This window comes from Aptenodytes patagonicus, chromosome 1 (genome assembly GCF_965638725.1).
Source record: "Aptenodytes patagonicus chromosome 1, bAptPat1.pri.cur, whole genome shotgun sequence".
Lineage (NCBI taxonomy): Eukaryota > Metazoa > Chordata > Aves > Sphenisciformes > Spheniscidae > Aptenodytes > Aptenodytes patagonicus.
Genome location: NC_134949.1, coordinates 10,840,442 through 10,864,346, shown reverse-complemented (window position 1 = coordinate 10,864,346; position 23,905 = coordinate 10,840,442). Strand labels below are relative to the sequence as shown.

Below are 23,905 nucleotides of genomic sequence, written 5' to 3'. Positions count from 1 at the left end.
AAATGAAAAGTGATGAGATCAGAGTTAGTAATGTTACAACAAGCAAGGTGAAGAGAAGGACAAGTGGACTTTTTAGGGGAATAAGAGAAACAAGAAATGGAGATGAATCAGAAGAAAAGAGAGAGGAGGATATTTTTTAGAAGTAGCATTGAAGAGATACATAATGAAACAGGAGGAGTATGTATGGGCGATAACACCCTCTCCCCCAAAAAAACCGTACAGTTAGAGACGACAATAATTGTGAATAAATTATGACTAACTGGTAAGCCTAAAAGTATCTGAAAATTCTGGGATTATCTTGCAGAAAGTGAGGCCAGAGCAACACTGTAACAGAACCTGAAGGAACAGGGCAAGAAAAGAGGTGTGAATTGCCACAAATATATCAAATTATTAAAGACAGTCTTGAAAGACAGCATCAAATTAAAGTACCTCTTTAGGATTTCATAACCTGAACTTAAGCTCTATTCAAATGTGGCCTCATGTAATACACTTTGCATTATTTTAGCCTTAGCCCCAAAACAGCTGCTGGACACTAAGAGAAAAAAGATAGGACAAAGTCCAGTGAGGCACAAGCAGGAGAAGGGCAAGCCCTACCGGAAGGAATTGCTTTCGGGAATTTAAGATAAAGAACCAGTGTGACAAGCTAGTCCCTATCCCTGCTAAAACCAAGAATCAGGAAAAGGCTCCAGAGTGGATTAGATACACCTGTGCCTTTATGCTCTCATCTGTGATGAGAAAGTCTACAAATTCCAGCCTTTACCTCAACAGTTTAGCTTGGGTTGGTCTTCACTTAATAAATATATTAGTAAAAAGAACATGCCCTGCTTTTTATAAATATATATGTATGCACACACACAAATATATATGTTTATACGCACACATCATTATTTATACCCAAACACACATGCAAAACACATGAATGCAGAAAAGTTTGAAGGAAAGATGAACCCACTGAAAATATAAAGCAACACAACAGAAGTCTGCAGGTATCACTCGTTTTACTTCATTAAACAGATCTCTTTCTATCCCCAGTTACAAATTTAGCTTCGGCTTTACAACAGGATATGTACAGAACATACGAACTTTCGTCCTAACATCCTTTATGTTTCCAGTAAGTACCTCAACAGTAACCAAGAAAACATGGTTAATGAACTTCTGGCCATTGAAGTTCCAAAGAAAAACTGGTTCCTTTGTGTCACGCCCAGTTCTATGATGAGTTGATAAAAATTTTACAGTAATGCTGACTGATGGGAAAAAGTGGATTTTGACATGACATTAGATGACCATGAGAACTTGGACAAATACATGATTCCAGATGACCATTTTGCAGTAATTTTTGCCTAGTTAGAGTTACTCAGAAGAAGGTTATCTAGAGCAACAGATTGGATTGCTGCTAATAATACTTTGCATTTCGTAGTTTCCTGAATATGTTTGTTTTACAAGACCGAAGTGATAAATTCAGCAGTAAGGAAAGCATTTCATATATCTTTTTGTTTATTTCCCCATTATATACACTGTCCAATTAAAGAAATCATTACCTTGAGCAAGCAAGTAATTACAACAACCATGATAGTTTAGAGACCCAAGTTCAAAGTCTGTGCAAATACCCAATAACATTGACGGGTTTCATTCTGCCTGAAATGCTTTAAAAAAAATAACTCCACACCAGTAACGTAACAGATGACCTCTACTGCAGCACAGGTACAACACTGGAAAACTATTTGCTGCTTTTTTTCTTTTGTTAATTTGAGGACAACAATGACCTACACTTAACGATCAGTGCGTAGGAGAAATTGCTTTTCTCTGTTAAAGGTCAGGACACTTAGGAGGATACTAGGTGCAAGTAAGGACCAACATATTAGAAATAGCTGTTCAGAAAATTGCTCTATTGACGTGTACAGATGCTGGAAATGCGAGAATATTATGTTTGGAACTGTAGGAAATTGAGTCCTCAGGACTGTGGAAAATGGACCCTATAGTTGCTGATTTGATAAGATTCTTACTTTACTAGAGATAAATACAGATCATACCAGAGCATCCAGATAGACATTTGTCCATTGGACTTGTTTGGCTTTCTCTCCAGCTAAAACCATTGGTCTTCCCAAAACATCCAGATATTCCTGCCAAAAAAGTGTAATAAACTCATCAGAAGGCGGTTATTAAACCAAGTCCAGAAACAGCATAAAAAATAAGCAATAATGAAATGAAAACAAGTAAAAAAAAAAAAGTCAAAATTCACTACTAATACAGGAGTAGTATTTAATTATTTCTTTAAAATTATACTACCCAACAATTCAGTCTTCAGTTTGCAGTATTCACTGCCAAGGCAATTCCTGTATTTCAGTCTCAGTCACATGGACCTTACACATCCATAACCACTGCTCTCTTTCCACAAATGAGAATTAAAACTATTTCTGTTCCAAAATTAATTACAAGCAGATTGCAGAACCTTCAACCCAGAAGATAGAGTGGGTGATGGAGGGTGAGTGGTGCAGCAGCTGGGCATGTTAAGCTCCTACAGCAAGAACTTGCATAACTTCTATTGAAACAAAAAATTCAGAGTTTTAAAACCTAATAGTCCCTGCGTTCCTTCAGTCGTGGAGCACGGCTAAAGCTGGTGATCTTAAAAGATGTCAGACTTCTGGTCTGGTTTGGGAGTGGATGACATCAAACTTGTTTCAGTCTTCAACCTTTTCTATTTGTCTGATCATATTAGGGATATTTCTTGCCAGACACTATCTGGAAGAGTTTAACAGAATCAAAGGACTCTTATTCAAGCCAAAAAAAGGACTTATTTTCTGCCAAAAAAATGTCATGCCTGGCCTTGGAAGGACAAAGAACTGCCATGATATTTCTCTGCTTTTCTGGACATGTGAATACATGGGCTTTCAAGCAACTGAAAAGAATATCTGTTCATCTGCACTGTCAGTTTGGATCACACCATATAATTCCAGGGTCCTGTGCCCTTAATTATCTACACACATGGCTGCTAAAACTGTCCTGAATCCTTTTTGAAGGAAAAAAGCTGTGTCTCTCCCAGAGTGGTTGGATCAATCCAGGAACCTCTGCTATAAGCAGGATTGTACCAGGTCACTGTTTCTGCCCAGCTGAGTTCAGATAATCTAGCAGGGCTATGCCCTCACACATGTCCACAGCCTTCTCCGTGTAATACAAACCCTCAGGATTATGCTGTAAGTATGGCAGGAGCCAGACTATGAGTGTCTAGACATGTTATAAAAATGTACTGCTTTTATAGAACTTTATTGAAAAATTGTTGCTGTGTCTCAAGATCAAAGAGGGACCATGTAAGGCCAGGAGGAAAACTGAACCCAAAACATAATCATTGTGCAGAGAAGGTCTGCAGGATGCAGATCACTTCAAACGCTATGTTGTGTGCACATGGTCAGACTGCTTTAGAGGATGCTAGCATGACTAGTATGCATGCAAGCTGCTGTGGGCCAGCTGGCCAGGGAAGCAGGGATCACATTGTAAATTGGCTCACTGAAACTACTAAAAAGAAATAAATAAATTAGGATACTTTAACAGAATAATACCTCATATGTAAAAGAAAGCCTTATTTTTTTTCTCTGTTCTTAATGTAGTGTATCTTAAAATTTAATTGATTCAAACAGAGGTGAAATGCAACATATTTAAGAACAGAAATTGCTCTACTTGTTTGTGTTACAACTGTATCTGCATTTGGTCAACACACTTACCTGGGTGTTTATTCTTATGGCTCCAATGGATGGAATTTCATAATAATAACCTAAAATTTGGAACAGAAATAATGCCATTTTACTATAACATATTGCTAGTCTCTTAATCTTGAGGAATTTCATTCAGCTTGTAATTTCTAATTTAATTTTTATAGAAATTATCATGTATGAATAGAATACTTTTTTAGTAGATGCTACCACAACACGTGGCCACATGTGATGGGTCACCATGCCATATAGGCCAAGCTAGTTACCCTTAAGCATTGAGAGAGTATATAATGTGTTTATTTTGTCTGTTGTTTTTAAAGCTGAGATAATGTACTGAATTTGTACTCCTGAATTCCCAGTTACTCTGATATGCAAGTATACGTAATGGTCATTTTAATACATTGTGACAGCAACATAATTATATGCTGAATGCATAAAGGAATGCGAGTATAGCTACAGTCTGCCATGACAGTGAAGTTCATAGCAGAAAAATGTAAGGCGCTCTGTGGAAGGAATGAAAAAATCAAACTGGTATTTCTTCTAACTAAACATCAGAAATGTCTTTATTCATCATTGATTATATCACTTACTTGTTTGCATTAAAAATATTGCCCATATGTAACAATAAGACTGAAAAGACAGGCACTGAGATCCAGTTTCAGACCAAGTAAGTTGTAAGTCAAATTGTAAGGAAGTGGGGAGGACTGGAGAGGTAAGAGTACTGAGTTTAGTCACTTACTTTGCCGTAAGCAATGTGTGACTTGATAATAAATTAAAACTGTTAATTAAGGAAAAATTAAATAAAACTTTGCTTCTTTGGATATGCAAACAAATCATCACATCAATTTTGGACAGAAGATTATGATTATTTTGCCTTGATAATAAGATGACATAGGTGGTTATGCTTTAAACCAGCTGGTCCTCATTTGTTTTAAAACAGCAGAGTTCATATGCACACAGTATTTTGAGATACAAAGATGTTAGTTAAAAAATCCGTGTTCAAAAAAACAAATGTTGATTTTCTGTAATTATCCGACAATACAATCTGCTCTTCATGAAGTTGTACTATCTTCTGCATAACTTGCCAGCACGCTGAGGGATTCACGAGGCTATGATATATATGCTATTCATACAGGCTATGGATTCTTCTATATCACTATTTTTTTCTGTATCTATATCATTCTCTTTCTCTTATTTTTGGTTTATGTTATTCTCATGCCTGAGAACCTTATCTTATCCTCCTTCCCTGGCAGTCTTAATTTTCAAGACCCTTTGTAATCTATCCCACCTCTTGCTTCTTACCGATTTGTAAAATACTTTCACATTTTTAGTCAGGCCTGGAAATTGCTCTATTTAAAATATTAAACATTATTGTTTGATAATATGTCTATTTTTTATTTATCTGTATTTATGTCTTATCTCTTGTTCCACAATTATACTGTAAGGTATTTGAGACACCTCTTTCCCACACTCTTTTTAAATGTCTCTGACCACAATTTTTCATGCAGAAATTTTAGGAGAAAGCATTTTACTTCCTTACTTTCATCTTTTTTACTTCTTTTTTTCCTACATAAAGAAATCAGGATAAAAATAAAAAATGTAAGATGCTCTTAGAAGCTAAGAAATCACAGCAAGAATAATTTTGTTATTTTCATCAAAAAAGGGAAAAATAATGCAAGTCATCTGGTCCCTTGTAAGTTTTGGAGAAAAACAGAAAGAAATCCAACCAGCCAACAAACCAAACAAAAAATCCCTTTGTCCAGACCCCTTAATATAAAACAGCTTTGCTTAATTTCTTATCTGTCATCAGTTCCATCTTTTCATAGATGGCTATTACAACAAGCATTCTCAAAACTGAACCATATTATATTATTATCATTATCATTATCATTTTTATTATTATTATAAATACTGTGTTTTTTTTCTTACAGGATAAGGTTTTAAATAAAGTAATCAGAAATAAATATGCGAGCTTATTCTTTATATATATGCATATACACATTATTTCATCAAATAATAACTTTTTGGAACTTCTATTAAAAAATACAATAAAGCTAAAAATCAGTCTGAAAAAAACCCTGTAATTTTTAGAGAATAATAAAGATATTGCCTATCCAAAGCTCTAGCAAAGAACAGTCTCAAAGACAAACACAGTACCTTTATTTTCACAGGCCATCCACTGTATGGGTCCTTTGTCATAATTATGTTGACCAACAGAAAATGTGAACACACGTACCTATGCAAGTTAAAAAACAATGCATATAACTTAACTATATGTCATTAATTAGCTGTGACTCTCAAGTTAATGATACTTGATTTTTCATACATTTGAACAGAAAAAGAAAACTGTGAATTCTCCATCTTTTATCGCCATAATAGATACACTGTTATTATGATATTTTGTGTATTCTTATTATTTGGTCCATGAAGTAGAACTCAGGAAGAATGTTCTTTTATACATCTTTCTTACTTTAAAGCTTTTACATTGGTTACCGTCCATGAACCATTTAAATTTCTTTTTTTTTTTTTTTTTCCCTAGAGTGGTAATTATAACTCTTCAGGTTTTGTTAAATTAGTTCACATAATCTCCTATCAATATTAGATGCTCACAAATTAATTAAAATGAACATATGCATGGCAGTAGAATTCAAAGCAATGCAAAACAGGATTTATTAGGATATAAAATAATTTCAGGAAAAAAGATATGGAATTTTCAGATACTACAGAAAACAAACTCTCATTTTGCTCAGACTTTCAGTCTTTTTCATGTAAAACCACTAAATAAGTTCAACGGAGTTCCATGAAAGGGTTAAACTTCTGATATTTCCTTTTAAGCTCTTGATATTCATTAAAGCTATATGTTTTACAAGCATAATTCTATTCTGTTTAGCCAATGCAACTCCAATCTATCTCAGCAACTGAGGGGAGTCATGGCTTCAGAAGAATTCACCAAATTCTATCCAAGTTTTGGACTGAAAACAGGCTTCTCAGCTGAAATTATTTTCCATGCAAATTGTCTGATTTGAATGAGAAAAATTAAAAACAAAACCCGGTATTGCTGTATACAAATTAAAAATCCTAAAAGACACATAGAAAAATTACAAATATTGTTTCAACTTCTGGGTGAATATTTTGCTCCACAGCTGGGCAATTCTGTAAAAGGTAGGAAAACTATTTTCCCAACAGTTTTAATAAGCTGTTCGCTGCTATCATGTCCCTCTGAAGGAATGTCCAAGGACCAGACTGCCTTTCCTTTTCAGGCATCTCTTTCTTTATGGACCTTTAACTTTACCACTTTGCTTTACAAATCACAGATCACAACATGAAATCAGAATATGGATTCCTTTCTATGGAACTTGATGACTATGTTTAAAACTAAAACATAATACAATTAATTTGCAGGCAGGCTATAACTGAGTAATAAGGTAATGTTTTCTTTAAATATTATTCACAATATAAGATTGCAGAGACTCCATGTAAACTACTGATCATTGCTAAGTTTTTAAATGATTATTCATACAAATTTTCATCACATTACTTAGCATGTGTGATTACTACCTAAACCTTCATTTGTCAAATAAGCAAAAAAAATTGTGTGACATAATCAGAGCTTATCTATTAACCAAGAGCTGTAGAAATAGCTCCAAATCATCAGTCAGCAGCTAGCAATTGATGAAACTTTACTAGTGTTGACCCCTATATGCAAGGAGGGCGAACAAAGCTTTGTGCTAGATATCATTTTTCATAGAATCATAGAATAGTTTGGGTTGGAAGGGACCTCTAAAGGTCATCTAGTCCAACCCCCCTGCCGTGGGCAGCAACATCTTCAACTAGATCAGGTTGTTCAGAGCCCCATCCAACCTGACCTTGAATGTTTCCAGGGATGGGGCATCCACCACCTCGCTGGGCAACCTGTGCCAGTGCTTCACCACCCTCAGCGACAAAAATTTCTTCCTTATAGCTAGTCTAAATCGACCCCCCTTTAGTTTAAAGCCATTCCCCCTTGTCCTGTCGCAACAGGCCCTGCTAAAAAGTTTGTCCCCATCTTTCTTATAGGCCCCCTTTAAGTACTGATAGGCTGCAAGAAGGTCTCCCCAAAGCCTTCTCTTCTCCAGGCTGAACAACCCCAACTCTCTCAGCCTGTCTTCATAGGAGAGGTGTTCCATCCCCCTGATCATTTTCGTGGCCCTCTTCTGGACCTGCTCCAACAGATCCGTGTCTTTCTTATGCTGGGGGCTCCAGAGCTGGACGCAGTACTCCAGCTGGGGTCTCACCAGAGCAGAGTAGAGGGGCAGAATCCCCTCCCTCGACCTGCTGGCCACGCTCCTTTTCATGCAGCCCAGGATACGGTTGGCCTTCTGGGCTGTGAGCGCACATTGCTGGCTCATGTCCAGCTTTTCATCCACCAGTACCCGCAAGTCCTTCTCGGCAGGGCTGCTCTCAATCCCTTCATCCCCCAGCCTATATTGATACATGGGGTTGTCCCGACCCAGGTGCAGGACCTTGCACTTGGCCTTGTTAAACCTCATGAGGTTCACACAGGCCCACTTTCTCAAGCTTGTCCAGGTCCCTTTTTAATTAATAATATGTTTTGATTTGCTTTATCCGTACAAACCCTTTGTTTCTGCAGTTAAAAGCAGAATTAAAACAACTACTCTGCTGCACTCAATGCTGATTCAGGTGCTTGTATTTTTTAAATACAGACAAAATTTGAAGTTTTTCAATAAAACTAATAAGACTATCCCATACAGGGTCATTCCTCACTAATAAGTCAAGCCAATTATAGTTCTAGTTACCAAGACACGTATGGGAATGACTGTACATGTGTGATGGTAAAATTTTGTTCTCATAGTTCATATGGGTAGAGACAGATGAAAAATGCCTTCTATTACCTTGAAAATATCAGTATTGATAGTGCGAACATGACTTCACCTGATATGTCTACATCTCATTTATTTTTTTAATACTGTATCACATTGTAAATTCAAGCTACGTTTGCCATCCCCCATTTGTTCTTGACCTCTTTTACAAAATGTCAGTTATAACTCTTCTAATGGATCTTTCTGTTTCTATTTAATTACCATCTATTTTTTCCAAGCTGAATATCACAATGCTATTTTCTATTGGTATCTCCCAGCTCACAAGGTCCCTGCCTAGTATACTCCTGTTCTTTTTTTTGGACTCACCACTGCTCCTGGTTTAGTGTCTACTAAACACTTGATTCAGATTACATTCTTCTCAAAAATTATGGTGCAATAAGAAAAAACCCACTGAAGGTCACTAGTTAGATAGTTGAGTGACCTGATGTCTCTTTTGGATTAAAACTAACTAATTAAGTTAAGACAGAGTCATGTGGGTTTGCTTGTGTGTGTATAAAACACATGAGTCAATTAGACTGGACTGTCTAGCATTTGATCTCAAACGTAAAAATGAAACACTGCATTGGATTCAAGTTGTGAAATGGTATGTAATTTAGGGAAAAGAAGCAGCTTGTTAAATCTGCAACTAATCTATAAAGAATTTAGAATTTAAATTATTGACAACAAGCAGAGGACAATAGATCTGATTTACTGTTCCTTAGATAATTAACAGAGATAAAGAACTGCAATGAAAATTGGAGTTTTTAATTGTTACTTGGTTTGGCAAGAGGGTGGAACATTCAAAAGAGTTTTCTTTTTCCTATTGCCTCATCTGGAATTGAGTAGAATGACAGACCAGCTGGAAAAATGAGTCAGCAAGTCAAATTAAACAAGCCAATTTTAGCAAAAAAACATGCTCTGTGCTAACATTTTCTGTGATAGGACCCAGAGTCAGCCAAAGGACCGAGATGCATCTGTCTATACCTTTTCCTTATAGACATCTCTCCAAAGAAGACAAAAGGCTTTTAAAGTAAAAAAAAAACAGATTTAATTAGTTTTAATAAGGAATTATGACTGAGAACACTTGGAACAACTAGATTAGACACAATGGATATGAGCATCTCTCCCTTTGCCTGCCCTTCCTTTTAAGTTTGGTTTCAACCAACTAAGTGGATTTCTGAGTTGAAGCAAACTCCCAAGTACTCTTTGATCCCAAAAAGTTGTTTTCCATCACTACCAAGGCCTGGTTATTTCTTCTCTGTGCTTCTCTGCAGCCTCTTAGGTTCTGCGTAAACTACAGGATCCCAGGTCCTTTTACTATGACTCTTGCTCTCCACCATCCACACCAGCGGATGGACACTTCTGTCCTCCAAACCATTTCCCAGGGAAAGTGCAACCTTGCCTCCAAGGGAGATCCATTTATTCTCTTCATAAAGAAACATAACTTTCAAATCAATAAAAAACAATGGAACAATCAGAAAAATAAATAGGAGCTGTCACACTTTCTTATTTTCAATAGGACTATTCAAAGTAAAGTACTCCTAGAAAACTCGTACCCTTTGAATGGAGAAGAACTAGAGATGGGCACCAGCCTGCTCTGCCAGCCCAGTTAGATACAGTCTTGAAATTGTTCTGAAATATAAAAGTCCTAATTCCTACCACTGAGAGTTCACATCCAGAGCTGTGTTAATTCTGTCAGGAATATATCATGTGCTGGGAATGGGTAGCTAATTCTCTGTACTTTTCTCACTCTGAAACTAATCTTGGGGAGAAAACACAAAATCTTTTATTCTTTGTATTATTCATTTACAGTATATAGTAGAGCAATTTACTTATTAACAAACAAAACAAGTGTAGAATTAATGTAAGGACAGTCAGACAGTGAGTGGCCCAGGCTGCCCAGAGAGGTTTTAAAGCCTGCCTCCTTTGAGGTTTTAAAGACCAGACTAGATAAAGCCCTGAGCACCGTGTCTTGATCTTATTCCTGACATTGGACTATAGACCTCCGGAGATCTCTTGCAACCTGACTTATCCTAGGATCCTGTGAAGGATGTCAAAGGAAAACAAGCAAAAATCCAACTCCTAATCAGAGAAAGTGGTAGACAGAAAAGAAAGCTATAGAAAATAGAGGAAGAAGTACTGTATTGAAGAAAATACAATTGTTAATTATACAATTAATTTGCTTTTTATTTTGTATTTCTCTCTAGCAGAAAAAGCTCATAAAACCCAAGGTGAATAGAAGGATTCTGACTGCTACAGATATTAGGGGATAATGGCACTCAAGAGAGTTGTGATGAAGACAGAAATGAGGAGCTACCCATGAGAAGGCTGTTTTCCCTACAGATCTCAGTTGCTTTTTACCTATCTTATTTCTTCATTTTGCTATTGGAATAAATTAAAGCAAGATTAAATTAGACTCTTCCTTTGGGTGTATCATGTTATGAGTATTACAGAAAATTAACAGCTTGAGTGAAGTTAATTCAAAGTGGTAACTAAGCATAAAATCACCCTTGCTGTTTAGACCACCGCGTATATTCATAGGCAGTATGTGTAGGCCTATGAGAGTTTGAGAAATTGCAACCACTCTGCAAGCAGTTCAGAGCAGTTGAACATGCATATTTTTTAACAGATAAATTATTTGCCTTGAATTCTGTGCTGTTGCAATGAGAGAGCTCTCAATAACCATTTATGTGCATCTCTTCATTTCTCTGTTTAGGAGGAGATTAAATGACCTTTGGAGATATATGGCTCTTCATCAGATATCAAGAGAGCTACACAATTAATTTACTCAACTAGATGTAGGCAAGATGAATCCCATAATTTTATGTCTATCATGTAAAAACAGCAAGAGTGCATCTTTCTCTACAACTAGATAAACAAACTTACGGAGATAAAAATTGATCTCATCAAATCATGCAACTTCAGTTTTCATGATGACAATATGATTTCAGAATATTTTAATCTGGCCTTTGCAGGTAAAGATTCACAGATAATCTCTTTTACTATAGACCAAGAGAAGCTGTGATATAGAGGAATAATTCACTAATTCCAGCATGATCCAGGAAGTTATTTTTCCCACTAATGTGTTTATAGATTATCAGACATGATGAAAAATTGTTTGCAGTTTATATTTAATAGGTACACTTCTGAAATAAGAGAAAAATACACGAAGCCTATTTTTCTGAATAAAATCATAAAATTGCTTTTCTAAATTCCATTATGCACTCCATCTTCTAAATCACTTGGAAGTATAGCCTTTAAACCACTTAATCATTTTGGTACTGTTCTGCCGTAGGTCAGGGAAATGTTATGTGGTTTTCAAGCTGCCACAGTTAAAACTGTGAATGCATTTTTTTCCTTACCGTCTTTATACCTGTGGGTGGAAATCTGAAGATGATTTTGGATTTTGCTATGAACTAACTGAGACCAGAAGGCATTTATGACCAATTTGAACCAAGAACAGAACTTCAGAGGACAATCTGAAAATCCTATATACTAATTCGGAAACCACCTAGGATTAGCCAATAGGAAGCACCAAATACGGAGTTTCACCTAAATTCTGGTCCGTAACCTGTCATGCTGAACTGCTCAATTCAGGACCTCCAGGGATGCAATCCTGAACCATTTGGATTATATCTATAAAAGTAAAGTGGCTTTATTTTCCTAGGAAGCACAGGGAGAAGAGAAATAGAAGTTCCGTGTTTAACAGCAGGGGTAAGACTCACAATGGTGTGCTAGGGGGAAATTTTAGGGTCCCTTAGGCTATGTTTATGTAGTAAATAAAATGGGACGGAACCCATTTTCTTTCTCAGGCCGTGAGAGCAAGTGGCCCAGCATACCTCACATCTCTACGGCTAAATAATATTGCTTTCCTCCCTCCCTGTCCCACCCCCCATACTGGGTGATCTCATTATAAAGTCTTGTGGGAACAGGCCCTGGCTCATGCTACCCCCTGAACTGAACCCAGACATTGTTCAGAAGAGTTGATTGCCACAGGCCAAGAACCATACTGTTGGGTCTGTTAACAATTAAACAGTATGGATAATTGTGGACATTTCTCCAGCCTGCACTCTGGCCTCGGATCGTTTATTAGTATGGATGCAGCTGTGTGATTCACACATAAGAGTAAAGCTGGTTTTCTTGTGATGGACTGAGCAAGGCTCACTCTTTTCAAGATGACTGTTACAGTGGTGCCTCTAACCTTTTAAATGAGAGTTCAATGTTCATACAAAACAGGTCTGAGTTCATGGTTCTCAGTTTGAGCAAATTCATAACTTCCACTGCTCTGAATACCAGGCTCAAAAAAGTTCAGAAGTTGGAGATTTAGGCTTTTGTATGTGTCTCTCAGACTGCCTACACATTTTGCCCTCAACAGCAATTCTGCAAAACACAGAGATGACCTAAGCAGCAGGGTATGAAACCTAGTCAGGTGCTAAGGTTGTGAAGTTTTAAAGGTCTAGAACTCAAAATGCAGAATTCACAGTTTTATGTCAAGTTAGGAAATACCAAGAATGGCATGATACACCGACAGAAATGTATCAAGTTGTACTTTTGATACTTATGACTTCTTTAGGATTTGCCTCTTACTTTGGGTACTCTCTGAAAATATGTGTAGACTTGGGGAAACTGGGGAGAAAAACCCACATGGGAAATAATACGAATTTAGCTCTCAAATATTTAGATGCAAAGATAATTACAGGCTGGACATCTTCAAATTTATAGACATGAAGAAAGTCTGAATGCATTTGATAAAACCCCTACTCAAGTCTTTCCATAATTGACCCTTTATGCTTCAATTCAGCAAGGCATTTAACCATGCAAGTAATCCCCTTGACATCAATGGAAAAATGCTTTAATTGAGGCATGTGTTTAAAGACTAATAGAGCAGGTCCTTGGAACTACATTTCTAGACATTTATCCACAGTGAATTATTACTCCCAGACTTTCCATGTATATTTGCAGTCTTCTCTATCATTGATATCTTTCATTCACTACAGTTCAACCTCAAACTTCAAGCTGCAATGCTAACTTATGAATTTATAGTCTAATTATAGTCTGTGTAATTATAGTCTAATAAAGAAATAATGACACTCTAAAAATTAGCTCACATTACAATCTAATGTTAATCCTTCTTCTATCTTAAAATAAAAACTAAGTTTGTTACATATTAGAAGATTATTGGAGAATCTCACTTGCTTTGGATATGTTTCTATACTGATAATATGGGCCCAAAACCATTTAACAGTCTTGACATATTGAGAAAATAGATCCAAGGACACTGATGTGTGGTGCAGTTATATGCAATTACTCTACAAAAGGAACTAACAATTTAGGATTATACCTGAAGTCTTCATAACATATGCATACAATGAAAGCTGCATGTTCACTGAAGATGTCTTTAAAGTGAATGCCACAAATGTCTGAAATGTGTTTTGAGAACTGCAAATTGTTTCAAAAAAGAAAAAAGCGGTTTCATCCAGCTTGCTTTGTTTCCTCACAAAGAAAACATATCTGCATAAAAATGGGAATATCTTTTGGTGCAGAGGTTGAAAACACCGTTATGATTAACATTTTGAAAAAATTCAGAATTAACACTCACAGAACTAAAAAAGTACTCATTCGGTTACACTGTTCTACATCTTCTTAGTGCCACCTTGTGGAACTACAGCAACTCATTCCTTACTCACTAAAGGGCCAGCATGTCGTGCCCCTTCCTCTTCTGCCGTACGGCTAAAAGTATGAAGGTATAAATACCCTGCTGATACCTACTAATCTACGTCTGCTAAACTGAATATAATTAGATTGATGAACCACTGATAATGTGATCCTTTAAATCTTTACCTAGTTTAGACTTAATCTTTGATGAGCCAGAAGTATCACAGAAGTACAAGGGGAATTATTCAATTCTGTATGTTCCCAGTAACTTAATGTAGGAATATTACATAACAACAAGGAGCCTATGTCCTCTGTACTACACTGTCTCCACAAATAAGGTGAAGTTTTTAATCTAAACATTTTCCAGGTGTAGGTATAAATCAGCACTGTTTTATTAGCTTTTTACAACTTCAGTCTCAAGAACAGCAGTAAGAAAGAGAAAAGCTGTGCTTTAAAAAACACCAGTAGGACTTCACAACGATGTGCTTGAATTTAAGTTTAAGAATCAATTTGGCTGTGTCAGCCCTACCAAAAATTAGGCCTTGGTCCACTCTCCAGCCTTAAGAGCAACTGTGGCAACAGAGCCCACATACATGCATAGGAGCTAAACCATTGCTCCTTCCCTCTTCCCCTTTCCTTGCTGCCCTGGGAGCAGTCTCAGCACCTTTTCTGGGAGCGCACCAGTTGGCAGAGGCTGAAAATCTCCCAGGTTTAACTAACAGTTAAAACCAATACATGATTGAAAGACAGTGTCCAAGCCCATGTTTTGGTGCCATGTAATTTACTAATATAAATGGTGCCTTAAGACATTTAGATTAATATGATGTCTCCGATAGAGTGTAACGAATGCAGTTGCTGTATGCTTAACGCATCCTGCTGAAAGGCAGAGATGGATTTTATCTAGAAAACCCCAAAATAATCCTCAAGTAGTCTTCTGTGATGCAGATTTGTGGCTGTAGCTCTGGCTCAACGGATGCCAATGCAATGGTTGCTTTCTCCTGTGATTTCCACCAAAAGTGCCATCCTCACCAGACCACCCCACATCACCTCAGAAATAAAGGTAAACCACTCAGTTTGGATCAGGTGATTTTCTAGCCACTCATCCTGTCTCTTAGTCTCCAGATGAAGAAATTACACTATCATCTTTTTAACAGTTCAGCTGTTGAATGTTTTACTTTGACTACCTGGGTTCTATTTACTCAGTTGATCTGTTTCCTTCCTTGGTTATATTAATAACAAAGTTTCTTTGTTGACATGAAAAACAATTAAATTCCTCCTTTTCCCTAAGCTACTTCTCCCTGACACTCAGCATTTAGCATTCCCTGAAGAAAAAGTCTTTTTTTTTCTGAGAGTTCCTTGTAAATTTGGTGGCCCATATCAGGAACCAGACAAAGGAGCTGACAAAGTAATTCCCGCTGTACTCTGGATTAAAAGCATTTTACGTGTTTCTTTGATAGTCAAAACAACATTTGGAGGCAGCTGAGCAGCTGGAAAGGACCAGATTAATTAGAGAGATATTTGCTGTTCATGTTGTGACACTAAGCCTTCTTTTTTCCTTTTTCTTTTTTTTTTTTTTTTTGGCCTTATAAGCCCCAGGGAAGAAATATTACAAATGTCAACTAAGGATTTAAAGGAATATTTACTATTCCATTGAATATTTCAAACATTCATTTTAATCAGGTACTCTGCTTTTTTTTTTTTCTTTTCCATGCAAATAGTCTTTGAAAAAAGTATATGAACTATCCCCTTTGTATAGTTACTCCCTCCATTTTTTACTCCCATTACTCCAGTTCTTGTACAGCATGGAAAACACTGACTGAAACTAAGCGGTTGCAAGTGCCGAACAGTTGTATTAGAAGAGGGAAAAGGACGGGGGGGAAAGGGAAGGGCCATCGGAAATTCTCATTTCCAGCAGAACCCATTTACAGGAAATCTTCCTCTCTGGAATTATCAGTTATACAAAGTTCATATCTAATTTTACAATGGCCTGATCTTCACAGGAACATGAAAATTCCAAATGAAAACGATTTAGTGAGCTTGAAAAAGTGTATGCTAACTAAACAGGTGAAGGGACTTGCGTCCATGTTCACATGCTGTTTCTTGGAGATTGACCTGAGAACAGAATGGTATCTTCAGAACACCTTAGAAGAGGGAGACTGAGGAATGAAAATACTTCATTTGGTTCCTTTTCCTTTTTTAGGGGGAAAAAAAAAACAAACTACTGAATAACAATGGGAACTCAGCACTGCCATATAGGACTGTGCTCAGGGCAACCTGACCTTGTCTCTGCTTGCAGGTAAGACATTCCATTACTGATACAAGGAGGCACTGATAATGCCTGCTGTCAGCAACTGGCAAATGTCCTAGCATGGCTGAAAGACCGAGTCTTAAGCGCAATCGTGTAATAGAGAATGTCCTTCACAGTTAGCAATTAATGCAAGCACTGTGCATGCTCATGCATTGTACTTCTTGCCAAACTGCACCTGAAATCTCAGGATTATCTATGAGAAACATTGCATATGTACAGATTTACAGATACCATCTATCCTATGGATGGTTTAATAATAACAAAATTAATCATGACACAGTTCACTCCCATACTGAATGATACGCATTTTCATTTCTTTTGTAATCAGCTAAATAAACTAAATTTTCAGAAAAAAAAAAAAATAAAACTGATGCTACATGCAATCCACAGATAAAACAACCTTGGGGGTTGTCTATAGACCTGGTGTGTTTAACAGTTTGTAACAGAGTGTTCTTAGTAAATCTAGATGTAAATTTTGCATTCACAATGGCTGAAAGAGAAGAGCAGAGACAATGTATTGTAGTTAAATCACACTTTAGGTGACAACATATAAGCCGTCTTTCAGTCTGTGATGTGAGATAAGTGAATTTTAATCATCTCTCACAAAGTCTGTCTTTTTATTGAAAAAAGAAAAAAAGGTCTTCAGCCTTATTTATAAATATGCTTCTTACAGAGGAATTTATTATAGACAAAATATTGCCTTTGAGGGTTTTGGTTTTGTCTTTGTTTTCAAATAAAATAGCATCTACAGTCTAAGTTTGCAACAGAAAGCATTGAGGTTATTGTTGTTTTTCCTGTCTACATGTAGAACCGAGAATATAATATGGACAGTCTGCATTATACAATTCATCACCTGCAAAGAGGTGGCTTCATAAAATCATTTGTAAATAAACCAAATTCTTTCTTGTTAAAAAGATCCATTTAAATAAAGTCAGAATTATTAAAAAAATATATTTGCAGCTTGGACTCCAGGTTCTTTGGTCATTATGGATTAAATGTGACTAGACTAGTAATGAGACTATGAAGCACAGAATTCCCACCTAAGCCTCAGCAAACACTGAATACATCATTTTGAATTTGATACAAGGCTAACATGATTGTGACTTTGACTACAATTACTGTCTTCAAATAGAAACTGAATATAGAAACAGAAGAATGGAAACACATAATAGGCTAAGAATTCCAAGACTGTATATGGGGGATGACTCTGTTCTGAAAAAAAACCAGATTTTTTTAAAATTTGGTGTTTTTTTCCTCTGTTTTTTAGGAATAAGACCTATAAAAATGTTTGTGAAAACCTCAAGAGAAAATAATTGAAAGCTCATACTTGAATATCATTTTCCATAACCACACAAGGACAAGATTGCAAAGTCAGTGTCTCATTCTTCTATTAAAGACATTCAATTCTGTACATCACATTAAATTCTGTATATTAAATTCTATCCTGTATAGTGCAAAAGATTAAAGAATGTGACTATGATTTCCTGGAGATATGACAGAGCAGGTTTTAGCCTTTTCTTTGGGACTAATTGGGATTTTGAAACCAAGTCACTTTCTAAGTATAGATTGGGGTATTTTCTGTTTGTTTCTCACCAGAATATTCATCCTTTTCTTGAAAGATTAATTTTTTTCTTGCTTTTTGTCAAAACTGAAATATTTTTTGCAAAATTCTGTACAAAAAGGCCTTCTTAATTACATATAATAATTCTTACTCTTGATAAGATTTCTCAAACAGTGCTTCCTCATCTCAGGTACTGATGTTCTCTCCTAAAAAGCAACCCTTCCTTACAATGTCTGCAGCAATCTCTAATACTTTACATTTAAGTTGCACAGGGTTTCTAGTTGCTTAAGTGAAGTTTACAGTACACCTACACTTACACTTTCTCATTTCCCATTTCATATCCCTTTCCTCTGTTACGCTTCTTCAATATATAAACACATATGACTTGTTATCTGAATGGACTGTAACTTTGTTTCTCGAAATTTTCATTTCCTTCTTAACCTGTCATCTGTTTAGGCTGCTGCATGCATGTATCTTGTGCTACCATCTGTTTGTTTCAGCTGTTCCCTTATTCTTTTGCCTACTACAGAGATTCTCATTCTGTAACTTCTTCCTCTGAGCCTCAGTATAAAGACTCCTACATATTTCTGTTTTTTCCACCAGTGTGTCAGCAGATCTTTTCATTCAAAGATGTCCCATCCCATCTGAAATAATTCCATCTACTAACGGACTAATGCTCAGCTAATGCTCAACATCCATCTACCAGTTGGCCTAAGCAGCGTTTAGAAACGAAGATTTCTATCAAGTTTTAGAGTCACTTAATAATAGTTGATTCTTTTTAAAAATATATTCAGTTGTACTAGGTTAGTTACATTACTTATTCTATTAAGTGGACAAATCCTGCAGTTTCTTCCCAGAAAGCTGCACCTTTATACCAATGTTGTAAAGTTAACCTTTGGAAAACTCTACACTCAGTGAATATACAAATGTCAGAATCGTGACTATATAATAGGTAAGTTTATAGAAAAACATCTCTTAATCTTCATAAAGATATTGATTTTTTTTCTTGTATCCAGTTTTGCTTCTCTATCTGCAGAAATCAATTCTTAACTTTTACTTTTTCTCCACTCATGTTTTTAAATGAATGGGATTTGTGAGTCTCTCTTATGTGGCACTTATAGCAGAACAATTTATACCTTCTCTGTCTACAGCTGCACTCATTACAGTCAGTTCTTTGAGATTTACTTATGGCACTTCTTCAATAAACACTGGAAGCATACAAAAATTATTTATAACTTTAATTATATAGGTTCATGCAGATAAAACAATATGATGGGAGACAAAATTCCTGAATATCTTGTAGCGGGTTAGGAAAATTTCTTATTCTAGAAGATGCCAAGACCAGTTAGATTTATTTCTGAATTTTAAGGAGGAATTAACTATAAATCTAGAAGAAAGAAGATCATTTGAGTGAAAGATCAATAAGTGATTTTTATTTTAAAGAAAGGAAAGTATGACAGCAGTAAAACAAGGATAACATTTCAAAGAGACAGACTTCAACAAACTCGGAGAACTAGCTTGTTGAGTATCATGGGAAGATAATCTAAAGAATAAAGGATTACAAGAAAGCTGGCAATTCATGCAGAGGAATACATTAAACATACAAGAAGAAACTGCCTAATACAATGTAAGATTTAAAATACTTAGAAAATCAAACACAGAAACTGAAATTGAAGGATACCTGTAAAAAGCAGCAGTTAGGAAAAAAAGTTTCAGAGAAAAGGGAAAAAACCCAAATATGGTTCAATAATATAATGCAGTTGCAAAAAGGTAAGTTATATACTATGACGTATTTACCTAAGTGCTGCATGAAAAAAAAAAGCCACAGAAAATACTCTGTTTTCTTGATACCACTTAAGTTTCTCTAACTGTTGAAGAGCATGTTTTAAGAAAGGTAGAGATAACATGCTATTATACACAGAGAATAAAAGATGAAAAGGATTTAAGATATAACTTAGGAGAATTTGAAAGGAATTAGTTTGTTCAGCTGAAAAGACAAAAGTTGAAAAGAAAAGTTGGATGAGGGTGACAACATAAAAATGGTTTCCTAAAATGTTAGAGGAGATTATGATGAGAATTAATTGTTCTCTGTAATGAACGTAAAATGAAAAAAAAAAAAAAAATCTCTAAGCTTATTTTGCCTTAAGGAATTTCAGGGAAAGCTTTCTAAACAGGTAGATGTTGAAACAGAAAAATGTAAATACCTAAGGAAGATGTGGAACTGGATACTTTAAACAATAGGTTACATAAACATCAGCAGGCATGGCCTAGGTATTAAATTGCTCATTGCAGAAAGTCCTATTCCTCCAATTCTTGAATTACAGAAGAATACAATCAACTCCCATGGCATTTCACTGCAATCCCAAATTCATAAGAATGAATACACAGTTAATACATGGGGAGACTGAGACGGGACCAACCTTCTGATGTCTAACCTCAACCATTTATGCTATATGTAGCGTTTTGTTTGTATAAATAAGTAAAATGCAGTCTGATTCTCTTGCTTTCATCCCCAAACAAACATAACGTACTTTCTATATTAAGTGATATCCTATCCTTGTTGCCTTGATTAATCATTTTATGCCATATGTAGCATCAACCTCTATGTGATACCCTGAATCAATCACTATTAATGTAGGATTTGGAATTGAAGATCAACAAAAATAGAAGTATCAAATAGCCCCCTCCATGCCAAATCTGAAGGAAACAAGCTGCCACTTGGGTTTTATGTAACAGATATGCATGATTCTAATATGACCGATAATCTTACTTTTCAACAAAGCTATATTAAAACTTTCATTAGACTTCTGCAGTTCTCAACACCACCAAGTGGATTTTTATCTCACACAGTAGATAAAAATGTCATGTGGTAACCCAGATGGACTCATAATGAAACAGCAACCTAAAGAAAAACTCCATATCAACACATGACTGTGTCTGTGGACACATGCATGAAAAGACTCTTCTGCATGCTGATCTTCTTCTTAAAATAAACCCTCCTCTGCTCTGCTGCACTTTCTGCTGCACCTCCTAAGTCTGCAGCAATCTTGCCCAGCAAACCTCTGTACGTACATAGAACAGCACTGGGGGTGTGTCAGTTGAAGGGAAAAGTAGGTGAAAAAGGGACAAGAAATATAATGGATATGACTTCCTTATTAAAGCCTTTAAGAAAAACCTTAGAGATGATGTTATATAGTCTAAAGGTAAAGGGGGCAATGAAAGACAATGTGGGAAAGGCTGTGACAGACTGCTGTAATCCAACAGCATTGTCAGGGTATAGACACATTGCAGTCATACGTCAGCTTAGGGGAAGATTGCTAAAAGGACAATATACAGACATTTTTGAAAAAGAGTATCCTAAAAATCACTATACTCTGATTCCTGGTGGGGGAAGAGGGCTTCACACACCATCAGGTAACTGTGGTTCAAAATTTAGGTTTATGGGGAAAAACATGTGCCTAACATGCTACTGAAAAAAAAATGGAGAAAAAAAATGTTATTGCATGGATTTACACACTTATGACCTTAAATAGCTTAGTATTGTGCAACTTGACCATTACTGAAGCATATTTGGATAATGAGTGTCACAGGTGGAAGACTGCTGATATGGAATATTTAAATTCATTAATGTGGTGGCATTAATCTATGTTAGGAACCCAGAAGCTGGGAGAGCATATACGTTGCAAGCTCTTCATTAGTAAGTGGAGGTAACAAAGAGGTAAAAAATAGATAATTTGCCTTAAGAATAAGATATTTCTTCAGCAAGCACTCTAATAACATAGTTTCCACTTTTACTTTGAAAGAAAAAGAAATGGATTGTGGAATTTGTAAGTACTGACCCAAGTTTCACCCAGAATATTTTAGCTTTAGCAGTTGTGCATATCACAGTACATACAATAAATTAAAATTAACAGCTGGAAGATGACACACTCTTAAGACAGAAGTGATTAGAGAAGGAGCCGGGGAGCCAGTTTAACCAGCTAGCTGGAGATTTCTTCTATATGGGATTTCCTGTACCATCACTCCAAGAAAGTTCACAGCACAGGGGGACTATCAGGAGGAACGAGAAATATCTTAGTGTCTGGTTGTCTAAAGATCACAGAAAGCTAATGTAAAGAAAGCCAGAGAACAATCTACAATCCAGAAAGTTTAAAAACTGGCTTAAATTTTATCTCTTAAACTATGCTACATGCCATTCAGATATAAACCAGCTTTTTGCTTGCTTCAACCCTTAATTTCATTACTTTATGTTATATTCTGTGTCACAAGTCTATCACCCACTCAGAAATGCAAGAACTGTTGGGGTACACTTTGACAGCTGTTAAGCTCTATTCAAAGTTCTATTTTCAGCTCTATGAGTAACTCTAGAAAGCTAACATTCATTCAGTCTGACACCTGATGAGAATCTCATGGCTACCCGAAATGGAAATGTCATGGGCTTTTTCAATGGTCATTTGTAGTCAGGACTAACACTTTCAGCCTTGTCTAGAATGAGTCATACACCATTGCCTAGATTAACAGAGTTTTCTTTTTAGTTTTACTGACTTGCAGTTGCGCAATGTAGATTCAAACCAATAAAGAAAATGGTTCCCTCCTTTGGTAATGACAGTAGGAGGTATTTTTCTTTTAGAAGAAAGTTTTGCAAGTGCTTTCTCATAGATATTTCATTTTATCATTCTATTGACATGTTGAGTGTGTCCCATTTGGAAGAAGTCACTACCAGTCGTAAACTTCCCAGTGGAGTTACAGCAAGCTGGAGCCTTCTCCCATAGGACCTCTATCACTGTAGCAGTTCTGTGCCCACCACATACAGATTTTTTTTAACAAAACTGTTGGAAAACTTCTCTGTATACCATTTCCTATCAAATGATATTGTCAGAAAAATCTACACAAAACAAGGTTGTATTAATCATGACAGATAATTCTGTGGGAATGGGACATGAGACCCACCTTATGGTTCTCCTCCTACACAAGGGGTCAGATCCTCCTACCCGGGTGGGTCAGATGGATTGATCTGACCCACACAAACTTCTATCACGCCAGGAAACTTCAAACAACTGAAAGTGCATGAGGTAAGTTTAAAGTCTTTTCCTACTCACATAAGTTGAGCAATCCTTCAAAACACAGATTTCAGGGTGCACAATCTGCCCCGAAGAGCTGTAGTTAGTTTTCTATTTCCAACCTGAATTCAAAATTCTCAGGATGGGGAACACCTACTGGGCCTACATTTCAATTAAATTTATATTGTTATCTTCAGTGAAGCCATCTGTAGTATGACTGCAAATAAAATGAAAATTTACCACCCCCATTCCTGAAATTTAGCACGTGTGTTGTATTTCACACTTTTAATGTGACTGCCCCAAATGTCACCACAAAGGTAAACATGCCAGTCTTTAAATATCAGGCACAGCAAGTAGTTGCAATCTGTGACAATAAAATCTGGCTTTATAAAGGGAAAAAGGCATGCAAAGGTGAAACACAACTGTGATTTTCCACTTCAAACAGATGAAGACTAGGAATGTTCCTCCTCAAAATTGTGTTACATAAGTTTTATAATAACCCTCATATTCATACTGTAAATGATTTGGAAAGACAGAAAATTATTTTAAATATATTTGTATGCTATTTCAGATTAAACCCCCTAATTTAACAGGACAATTTTCCAGCCTCTAGATTCTAGGCTGCTCTTTTAGTAGTTTCCAATTGTTTATTGTATTCTTTCACTTTGTAACTTGAAGGTTGCACTAAGGGCACTGCAGACAAGTGTACTGTCATGTCATCTGATGGGCCAAAACTTATTGAAGCTTCTTTCATGCCA

At 36.2% G+C, this 23,905-nt stretch overlaps 1 protein-coding gene across 8 annotated transcripts in view; it reads right to left on the bottom strand.

Annotated features, from left to right (window-relative positions):
* Positions 1-23,905, bottom strand: part of CACNA2D1 (calcium voltage-gated channel auxiliary subunit alpha2delta 1) — a 434,729-nt gene that overhangs the window by 59,585 nt on the left and 351,239 nt on the right. For all 8 annotated transcript variants that reach the window (XM_076360363.1, XM_076360445.1, XM_076360724.1 and 5 more), the window contains exons 13-15: positions 5,862-5,940; positions 3,717-3,766; positions 2,031-2,120 (exon numbers count right to left, since the gene is read on the bottom strand). In XM_076360363.1, coding sequence (XP_076216478.1) covers positions 2,031-2,120; positions 3,717-3,766; positions 5,862-5,940 — 219 coding nt within the window. The remainder of the gene's footprint in view (positions 1-2,030; positions 2,121-3,716; positions 3,767-5,861; positions 5,941-23,905) is intronic.